We start from the raw sequence: 11,132 nt of genomic DNA, 5'->3' as shown, positions 1-11,132 counted from the left end.
ATACTGTATTTTTAAGTTCTGGGATTTCCATTTGGTCCTATTTTTGTTATTTCTATTTCTCTGCCGAGATTTCTTTCATGTTCCTTCATTATAAACGTGTTCTTTTACATCCTTGACAATGGTTACAATAGCTGCTTCAAAACCCTTGTCTGCTAAAGCCAACATTTAGGTCATTTTGGGGTTAGTATCCACTGATTGACTTTTCTCTTGATTATGGATTATGTTTCAAGTATCTTCATACCTCCAGTAATTTGGAATTTTTCTTGGATACTTTTCCTGATAGTTACAGAGAGTATGAACTGTGTCATAGTTCTTCAGAGAGTATTTTTTTTCAGGCAATTAATTTGGCTGGACTTAAATTCCAAACTGTGTCTCCCCTTTACTTGCTTACATATGACTGCACATCGCTGTGCAGTCTTTTAGGCTTAGCTGGCTGCTTGAAGTCTGCTCCACCTAACTCAGAGGTAAGATAGAGATTTGGGCAGAGATTATATACAGAATTGAGGCTTTTCTTCTCTGGCTTTCTCCCTGCCTGAATTTTCCCTCTCACTTTCTAACTACTATGGTGGCTCCAAACTTTGTCAACCAGATTAGACTGAAAGCTTCTCTCCAAGTTTTAGCCACTGCAAATGGGCTGATGGGGTCTTACCCTTGGGACAAAAGCCGTGAAAAGGCAGGAGATTCCCCTACTGCTGTCTCTTTTTTCCAATTATAGACCCCCCCCTCTCTTGTAGTTTCTACCTGCCTTTAGCTGCTTTCCAGTGCCTCCAGGTAGCTGTTTTTTAAAAAATATTTTATCCAGAGCTTTTATTCATTGTCTGTTAAAGGATTTGTCTAATGGGAGATGGTTGGCCTTTGTTGGAAGTAATTTTGTATTTTAAATTTTGTAGTCCTTTAAAAAATTTTTATTTATTTATTTTGACTGTGCTGGGTCTTCATTGCTGTGTGCAGACTTCTCACTGGGGTGGCTTCTCGCTGCGGAGCATGGGTTCTAGGCACACAGGCTCAGTTGTGGCTTGCGGGCTCTAGAGCTTGGGCTCACTTGTGGTACACAGGTTTAGTTGCTCCAAACTATATGGAATCTTCCTGGTCCAGGGATCAAACCCATGTACCCTACATTGGCAGGCAGATTTTTAACTGCTGGACCACCAGAGAAGTCCTTAATTTTTTAGTCTTTAAGAGGTTCCTCCACATTGTTTAAGCATCAAACCCCATGAAGCCTGCATCCACTCAAGGCAACTTCCTGGGATCTCATGCTGTATTAGTAGAATAGTGGTAACATGGAGAATAAATTCCTAGTGCATATTAATAGCAACCTGTGCACACTTCAATTCCCATAGCATTCTAAAAGGCTAATGCAGAGGAATTTCAGACCACCATTGTTCTGGTTGTTAATATCTGGTAGAGGAGATTTTCTTCCCCTCAACCTGCTTTGAACTTCTGCAACATTTTGTTTTCTAGATTTGCTGCACTTCAAACAGGGACAACTTTTCATTTTAGTCCATTTTGCCATGCAAAAAATGAGGTCCGAAAATGGGCAGCACCTCATGTAAAATAGTAGCAATGATCGGGGAGGAGAGGCAGGACCCAGGTGTACTGAAGTCCTATCCAGTCACACATGGCCATCACAGCACTTACCTTACTCTGTTTTATTATAGTCATTTATGGACTATGCACCTTTCTCAAATGTTTTCTGAGGTCTTCAGATCTCAGCTCTTATATCAGCACTTCAGAGAGTCCTTTCTTGAATCTTCAATTGAAAAGAGGATTTTCCTAAGCACTTTCCATTCATGTCCCTCTGTTTACAACTTTTATGATATTTACCATATGAAATTACCTACTTTATTCTTGTTTATTGGTCTATGATCTACCCCCACTTAGTAGAATGTAATTTCCACTGAGTCAAGAGTCGTCTCTGTTTTCTATACCATATCCCTCTTCCCTGGTGGCTCAGTGGTAATGAATCTGCCTGCAATGCAGGAGACCCGAGTTTGATCCCTGGATGGGGAAGATCCCTTGGAGAAAGGAATGGCTACCCACTCCAGCATTCTTGCCTGGAGAATTCCATGAACAGAGAAGCCTGGTGGGCTACAGTCCATGGGGTCATAAAGAGTTGTATACAACTGAACAACTAAAGAAAAGAAAGTGAAGTCACTCAATCGTGTCCAACTCTTTGCGACCCCATGGACTGTAGCCCACCAGGCTTCTCCATCCATGGAATTTTCCTGGCATGAGTACTGGAGTGGGTTGCCATTTGCTTCTCCAGGGTATCTTCCCGACCCAGGGATTGAACCCGGGTCTCCTGCATTGCAGGCAGACGCTTTACCATCTGAGCCACCAGGGAATCTCCCTGAACAACTAAGTGTATATATAATATACCATATAGACCAGAGTTGGGTAATGAAGTATTTGTTTGTTTGTTTGTTTTTTTGAAGTATTTATTGACTGAATGGACTAGAAAATGAATGAATGATGGTACTCCTAATGCTACAGGAAAACTATTGGCTTTCCCCAGAGCCTGGGGAGAAGGCTTACCACAAGTGTTAAGTTTCTTTGGCATATTTTGACCTTGAGAATTCTTTCAAATTTTTCATTTTATTTATACATTCAGATCCCTAACAGTAGTTACCATCATGTAGTTTCTAATAAGTAACTAATATACCATTAGTTTTATCTTTTGGTGAAGGGGAAAAAAGACATACATCTAAACAACTCTTCCGTGAGGTGGTGCATAGTGCAACAGGGGGGTTGGTGTTGTAAGTAATCACCCACTAAGTTGTAAACAGGAATTTCTCCCCTAAAATGGAACACAACCAACACTTTTGTCCTCTAATTATAGGAAACTTTTGGAGGTTGGAGACAAGACTATAAATTTCTGGCTTGTGTGTTTATTCTCTTATTCTCCTAATTAGTAAACATGACCAGTTCAGTTCAGTCACGTCCGACTCTTTGCGACCCCATGAATCGCAGCACGCCAGGCCTCCCTGTCCATCACCATCTCCCGGAGTTCACTCAAACTCACGTCCATCAACTCGGTGATGCCATCCAGCCATCTCATCCTCTGTTGTCCCCTTTTCCTCCTGCCCCCAATCCCTCCCAGCATCAGAGTCTTTTCCAATGAGTCAACTCTTCGCATGAGGTGGACAAAGTACTGGAGTTTCAGCTTTAGCATCATTCCTTTCAAAGAACACCCAGGGCTGATCTCCTTTAGAATGGACTGGTTGGATCTCCTTGCATTCCAAGGGACTCTCAAGAGTCTTCTCCAACACCACAGTTCAAAAGCATCAATTCTTCAGCACCCAACATGACCATTAGGTGGATCATAAATGAATATACTCTCAGAACTGTTCAGAAACATTCTGTGTATTTTTCATCAGTTCAGTTCAGTTCAGTTCAGTTGCTCAGTCGTGTCCGACTCTTTGCATAGTTGTCCAAATTCTGTCCTTTTTGTTTTCCAATTTTTTTTGCTATGTGAGTATTACCTATTAACTCTTAATGTAAAAATTTTTTAAAGAATCATTCAGTATTTGATGATGTGCCTATGTATTCATTGACAAGGAAAGTAATTCAAGATATATTAAGATTAAAACAATTCCATCTATATTTAAATATCCATATTTAGATAGATGAAGATTTTAAACGGAGTTAACAATGACTTCTCTGGAGACAATTTTTCTTTTTTGCGTCTATGTATTGTCTAATCTGCACATTTAGAGTCTGAGGGTCCGCTCCCTGGAGGCTCCTCTGCCATTACTTATACAACAGTGAGAATCATTCAAAAGATTTTTCTTTCTACTCCATAATTTGTATTTGTTTACAAAATAAAATTCCTTACTCCTCATACTAACCTTGCTCAGTAGAAGCTCCCTTAAAGGCAGGAAGATGAAAAAAAAGTACAAATGCTAAGGTTGGCTTTGGTGACAGGCATCTTCTTCACCAAAGATTTTGGGAGAAACAGCATGAGGCACAGTTTTAATAGTTTCATATTTTCAAAATGGACTAAGAAATCTTTCCTTTACAACTTTCTCCCGCCACAAAGTTCAAATAAAGAGCGGTAAAAGCCTTCTTCCGTTTTTCTCTTTGGGGGCTGGGCGCGTGTTGACGGACGTTGATTTCTACCAATTGTACGAGGCTTCCTTGCGCGTGGTCCTGCCTGCCGCGTTTACGAAGAGTCAGCCAATGAGAGCGCCGCTGTTTCAGTCAGCGGCGACCAAAGAAAGAAGAAGAGAGGCTATTGGCTACCGGCTGGAACTGCTGCCCAATAGGAGTAGGCCGAGCCAGCACCTCAGGCGGGCAGCTTGAGCGGCGGGCAAATGGCTGTGGTAGCCCTTCCGGCAAGTTTTTCTAAGTGGATTGCTGCGCCTCCGGCGACCTTGCGACTCTGACCGTGTGCTCTGGCTTCAGGTGAGGTGGGCGCTTGCCTCTCCCCAGGCCTTGAGCGTCTGGGTCCCGGACGACTTCCCCTGGGTCCCTGGGCGTAGGGCCCGAGTTGGGCTGGGGGCGGGCTTGAACTCGGTGGTCTGAGGAGATTTGGGCGCTCCGGGCGGCCCCAACGGTCGGGGCCGAGGCACCTAAATTCCCGTTCTTTCGGGGCTGCTGGGGCGCCCCCCGAGGTGCCGGTGGGGGCGGGGAAGGAAGGAACTCCGAATTCCTGGAAGGAACAGAGTTCGCCGCGGGGCAGGGTTCAAGAAGTCGCTGGCCCGGAGTCAGGTCCCTGGTCGCTCTCCAGGGAATGGAGCCTCAGACTCTTCCTGTGCAGATAACTGCTGTCCCACGGAGTGCCCGCTACTTGCCTCACTTGCAAGTTGAACGAAAGACCTATCGTTCTATCCAGCTTTACCTCACAGCAACACTGTGACGTAAATACTTGTATTATCCCCACATTTTTAAAGACGAATAAGTCGAACACGGAAGCTGGGCAACCGTCCTAAGTAAGGGCCTCAGGTAGGACGTGACCGAACAGGGATTCGAACCCAGGTCGGCCCAACTCCCCGCCCGCGCCTCGTCTTCTTTTTAATTGGGAGTCTTCATCGCACCTAGCGTGGACATTGGTTGAAATCTGAGTAAGAAAGCTTGGGAAAACCGCGGGAAGTCTAGGACCGGGCTGCTCACGTCATGGGGGGACCCGCCGACGCGCCCCTGCTCAACCCCAGGCCTGGCGGGTTCTGTGTTGGCCCACATTGATGGGGAAGCTTTGCTCCAGCACGGCGCCGTGTAGAGAACTTTCTTCCAGGATGACGTTGTTCTCTGTCTCTTCTGTCTGTCAATATTGGGTGCTGATATGTTCTTAGAAGTTGATTGGTTTTGCGTTTTTAGGTGTATGTATGGTGGGTAATTCAGTAAGTTTTTAGCATCTACTGTGTACTTCTTGTGTAGGATACACCGATGAATGAGGCTGGGATTTGGCTCTGGGCCTTTCACATCTCATCAGAACTTTTGTTTTCTAATCAGAACTGGCATATCTTGGGAAGAAATTTCACTTTTTAATGTTAAGCATACTGAAAAGTGCACAGAATAATTTTTAAAAGATTCGTGCATTCACCACCCCTATCTAACAAATCTTGACTTTGACCTTTTGGTAGAGTTTTTCTTTCTTTCTTTTTCTTAAATAAATAAATTCTATAGTCAAAACCTCATATGTACCCCAGCACCTTCCCTCTCCTGAATTGGGTGTTTTTCATGCTTGGGCTTGTTTTATACTACCTTATATTTATAAATCCATATAGTAGTGTGGTTTTGCATATTTTTAAGTGCCCTAAAGATGGAATTAATAACGGAGTTTCATCTGTAGTCTGCTTTTTTCTTTTCAGTATAATTTTTGAGGAAATTTACTGAATTGGGATTCTTAGTTGGAAGAAAGTTTATGGTTCCGTCTTGACCAGAGGTTTTGCTTCACTTTTTTCTCCATTTTGAGTTCTCGTTCTTGTACTTGAGTTAGTCAAGTATTCTGACTTAACCTTTTAATATTATTTTTTGCTGTCTTTTGTTTTCAGACAGTTCTTCAGGTTTATTTTGCAATCCTTCTATTAAAGCTTTTATTTTGATTTTTTTCCCTTGGCATTTTAAGTTTGGATTTATTTTATTTACTTACTTTTCACCATTTCTTGCATCACATTTCGTTTTTCCAAGTTTCTTCTCTTTGTCTGCTTTGGTCTCCTCTCATGTTGGAGGCTTTTCTTGAATGTCAGTTGTTCTTTGGCTGTTTGTTTTGCAGAGAGCACCCCCCCCACCCCCCCCCACCCCCCAGAAAACTGATTGGAAGCTGTATATGAATGACTGAACCTTACCATCCAAGGGACTTTTACCATTAGATGTAAGGACAGAGACCTAGCCATTTTCTTGAGATTTACAAGTGTTAGTATTTATAGATCTTTTCTCTTCAGCTGGTTTTCTCTAGAGAACAGTCCTCTAATCTACTGCCTTGAGGCATAGAGAATATGTAAAAACCAGAATATTGCATTCTGGATTTGTGCAGCTGGGGAGAAGGGTTGGAAGTGTTTCACACTTGTGAAAGTTTGTAGAATTTCACTTAACTCCTTGTTTTCACTGCTGGTCTTAAGTCTGTGTGGTTCAAAATTCCAGTTTTGCAGCATAGGGAGAGATGTTTTTTTATTGTTTCCTTGAGGAACAGATTACTTTCACAGGCTTTCAGCTGATCCTCCTTTCCATCTCCATCTTTCAATGCTGTCTTCTGTGATATGTGGTTTCTACAGTTCCCTCAGTGGAAATTAGCGTGCTTTTCAGTAGCACACAGTCCTACCAGTTATTGGTACGGAAAACTGATTTGTATGTCTCATACGCTCTTTGTTTTGTGCTTGTGACTTATTCTTTTTTTAATGCTATTTCTTGCAAGGGGATCAGGGTCATGTTCATGGATTTTCAGGAATGACTAGGAAAGAAAAACATACTTCATCCTCTGTGTTTATTGGACTTCTCTGCATTTATGCTGACCACTCCAGTCTGGCCTCTACTCATCACTTTCGGCAAACAGCTCTTTTCTAGATTATCTGTCACCTCTGCGTTGCTAAATCTAGTGGCTATTCTTCCCCTCAGTAGCACTTGACACACCTGACTGTCCCTTCCTTGCATCATTCTTCCAAGACACCACACTCTCCCAGGTTTTCTCCTACCTCATGGTCTTGGTTTCTGGGTTCTCTTCCTATAACTGTTATCCTTTTAATGTTAATGTCTCTGGTATTAGTCCTTGGCCTGCTTTTCTTCTATCTCAGTTCCTTCTTAGGTAGTTAATCTCTCCCAAGATTTTAAGTGGCATGACTATACTGAGGATTCTTAAAGCTGTCTACTCTTCCATCTCCACTGCTACTATAAAGTGGTCACTTTGCCTGCACTTTTCCTCTCCTACAGTCCTTTCCTAACACAGAAGAAACTCCTTACCAAGGCCTTTTAGTGAAAGTGTCGTGTATCATCAACTTCACTCCTCATATTAAATCTCATACTGTCTGCTCTTTCTTACTGTGCTCGTTATGCTGGGCTTCCTAGTTTCTCTGATGCACTAAACCCATACTTAGCAGACACCTTGTATTAATTTTCTTCTGAAACCCTTTCTTGGCTCTTCATATGGCCAACTTTTTTTTAATCCTTCTTGTCTTGGTTTGATTTTCACTTATAAGAGGCCACCTCTCACTGTTGTGTCTTGCCCCCCACTCCCAAAACCAAATGGCACAATATATAATTTTTCACATTGATTTGTTTATTCTCTCATTTGCTAGAATGTAAATTGTATTACGCTGGGTCTTATCCACTTATCTGTTTGCCTCTGTGGAGTGTCTGACTATATGACAGATGCTTAAATATTTCTTGAAAAATAGACTAATGTAGTGGAATAGAGACAGGAAACAAATAATGAAAGAAACATAACCAGTGCTTAATAAATATTTATTTAACGGACTAACAAATGGACTTAGAGACAGAAAACAAAAGTAATGAAAAAGTTGAAGTAAATAAAGGTTGCTCAGCCTTTTTGGAGGAAATAGGTAAATTTCTATTTTGAGTTATTAATTATTTTGTGGAAATGTTCTTTCTGTGTTTATTTTTTGCACTTTAGTGCCATGAAAGATGAATATTGCCTACTAAAATTAAATATAGCATTGTATGCATTTGTTGTAGTAAATGTCCATATACAGGTCATGACAGAACTGCAAGAGGTCTGGGGGATTATTTTCAATAGTTCAATTCTCTTACTTTATAGATTCTTTTAAAGACTAGTGCTATGATCACATGCGGAGAAGGCAATGGCACCCCACTTCAGTACTCTTGCCTGGAAAATCCCATGGACGGAGGAGCCTGGTAGGCGGCAGTCCATGGGGTAGTGAAGAGTCGGACACGACTGATTGACTTCACTTTCACGTTTCACTTTCATGCATTGGAGAAGGAAATGGCAACCCACTCCAGTGTTCTTGCCTGGAGAATCCCAGGGACGGGGAAGCCTGGTGGGCTGTTGTCTATAGGGTCGCACAGTTGGACACGACTGAAGTGACTTAGCAGCAGCAGCATGATCACATGACTTTATGTTTTCGAAGGGCAAACAGGATAACTGGTTAAAAGTCCTTATTATAAGAAAAGAGCTAAAATCATCTTTTTAAGTTTCTCAGTTTTGTCAAGAATGATCTTAAATATTAAATGATAGACATAATTAAATAAAACATGCCATGTAGCTGATACATTTTACTAATACTTTTTACAAATATTGCTTCCTCAGTGATGGCTCATGAAGCAATGGAATATGATCTTCAGGTGCAATTAGATCATGGTGCTGCAGAACAGCCTGCTCCTGCTGAGGTGGTCAGCAGCCAAGGGGGACCACCCCTGCTCCAGCCTCCTCATACTGAGGAGGTCAGCAGCCAGGAGGAACCACCCATGTTGCATCCTGTACTTGCTGAGGTGGTCAGCATCGAAGGAGGACCACCTCTGCTCCAACCCATTCCTGAGGAGGTGATCAACAGCCCAGAGAGAGTGCCGCTGCTTCCTCCTATTCCACAGATACCTATTGATCTAGAGGAAGTGGAGCTCTCAGAAACAGAGACTGTGGGGAACCTCAGTCCAGGAGTTTTAGAGGAGTTTAGACCGAGATCTGGTGCTAACCACACTCCCCAAGTGACTTCATTGGATTCAATGAACAGCTTCATCAGTGGGCTGCAGAGACTTCATGGCATGCTGGAATTCCTGCGACCAACTTCAGACCACAGAGTGGGGCCTGTGAGAGCAAGGAGGAGTAGGAGGAGTTCTACTTCACGGAGGGCAAGAGCAGGAGGGTCCCAGAGGACAAACAGTGCCAGGTAAATAGATGTGTAAATAGTGGGATTAGTACCCTGATTGGGAATTATGAACCTTAGGCCCCGATGATAGCCCCAGTGCTGCCAGGAATTGGCATTGTGACTTGGCAAGTCGGGTAACCTTTCTGAACCCCCAGTACTTCATAAATCAGATGAAAATAAAATTACTTGGTTTATTTACTTCGCAAAGTAGTGGAGAGGATAAAGGTATACAGATAGGTTTTGAAAACTTGTTGGTAGTTTGTTGGCAGTGGTGTCTGTAGAGGCTGGCTTTTCTTTCGAGCATTTGTCTCTTGTACGTCATATATACACACACACACACACACACACACACACACACACACACACACACACATATACATATACATACATACATACATTTTTTTTTTTTTTTAACTTGCAAGTCCACTCCACTTGCCCGAGATTCATTGTTCATTGGCACTGCACTTAGTGGTACAGTAGATTTTGTAAAATGGGCAGGCTGGATTTAGAGAACCCTTATGAAAAGTAGAGTGTGAATTAATATAGAACTTACCTGACTAAGTGGGAAACATTCTAGCCCTCCTCACCTGATACTGTGTTGTAGAGTTAAAAATAATTTTCTTCCATAGGATTTGGTTTGAACTTGCCTCTTGAAGGGGTTAGCTGTCAAGTCTTGACAGTTATTATGAAGAATAACAGTTGTCTATATTTTAATCTGTTTTTTAACTTCTGCTTTATTTGAAATACTTAGTTCCACAGTTGGCTCTCTAAATGTCTTCATAATGTTGAAAGAGATTGAATTCAACCTTTTCATTTTAAATGTGAAAGAAACTTGGAACCTGAGAGAATGATCTATTCAGGGTCTCGGAGTGACAGTACAGAGGAGGTTAGAGCTGATGTTGGAACCTGGATCTGACTGTTGTCTACAAAAGCAAATAAAGGAAGCTTCAATCAGATCCATTTTTCTAACACTATGAAAATAATGTGGGGCTTCCATGGTGGTCCTGTGCCTAAGACTCTGCACTCCCAATGCAGGGGGCCTGGGATCAATCCCTGGTTAGAAAACTTAATCCCACATGTGGCAACTGATAGTTTGCATGCCACAACTAAGACCAGGCACAGCCAAACAAATAAATAATAAAAAAATAAATATTTAAAAGAATGAGATGGCACTAAATAGTGGTAGCTGGGCCATCTGTTACCTGTGTTTTACAAATGAGGAAGATGATGGGGTGATTTATGATTTGACTGAGATAACCCTGGAATTGGAATTGTGCCTTCTGATTCTGAATTTCAGCATCCTTTTCAATGGATCCTGCTGATTAGTGTATCAGGGCTGCTGTTACTGTAGCTGTAGTCTAATGCCTGGTCAATGATGGATGTGATCCATCAAGGGTGAGAAGAGCCTAGTTCTGTGTTGACAGGAGTTGCAAGTGCATGCTACTCTGTTATTTTAAGGTGCCATTTACAATGATTTTCAAAGCAAAGTAGGATTTCATATATTTGTGTCATAGATGAAGGTACCTTGTCATGCAATTTGGCGACCCTGTTGAAATAATAAGGGGGCTGAGAATTGAGAGTGGTATCCTCAGGAACTGTGAAGAGGACTCTTAAATTGTCCTCAGGCTTGGTTGTTCATACATTGAGTAAGTGGGTGAGGGGATTGCACTTGGTTGGGAACATTAGTGTAATGAGTTCACAGGAGAACGACACTTATAAACCAGACGCCAGTTTACAGAGAAAATTAGAAACAGCACAGAGACCAGATTCTCTGGCATTGTCAGTATGGGTCTCCTAGAGGATACTGACACACAGAAGCCAAACTCTATAATCAGAAAATTTCTTGATGTATGTAGA

General features: G+C 42.1%; 1 protein-coding gene across 2 annotated transcripts in view; it reads left to right on the top strand.

The window, feature by feature from the left end:
- The first annotated feature begins 4,248 nt into the window (after window positions 1-4,248).
- The window catches only part of RFWD3 (ring finger and WD repeat domain 3), a 34,114-nt gene continuing 27,230 nt past the window's right edge, over window positions 4,249-11,132 (top strand). For both annotated transcript variants that reach the window (XM_006063319.4, XM_006063318.4), the window contains exons 1-2: window positions 4,249-4,404; window positions 8,720-9,296. In XM_006063319.4, the coding sequence (XP_006063381.2) occupies window positions 8,722-9,296 (575 nt within the window). In that variant the 5' untranslated portion in view covers window positions 4,249-4,404; window positions 8,720-8,721. The remainder of the gene's footprint in view (window positions 4,405-8,719; window positions 9,297-11,132) is intronic.

This window comes from Bubalus bubalis, chromosome 18 (genome assembly GCF_019923935.1).
Source record: "Bubalus bubalis isolate 160015118507 breed Murrah chromosome 18, NDDB_SH_1, whole genome shotgun sequence".
Lineage (NCBI taxonomy): Eukaryota > Metazoa > Chordata > Mammalia > Artiodactyla > Bovidae > Bubalus > Bubalus bubalis.
The sequence above is the reverse complement of the archived record's forward strand: the minus strand, read 5'-3'. Positions and strand labels throughout refer to the sequence as shown.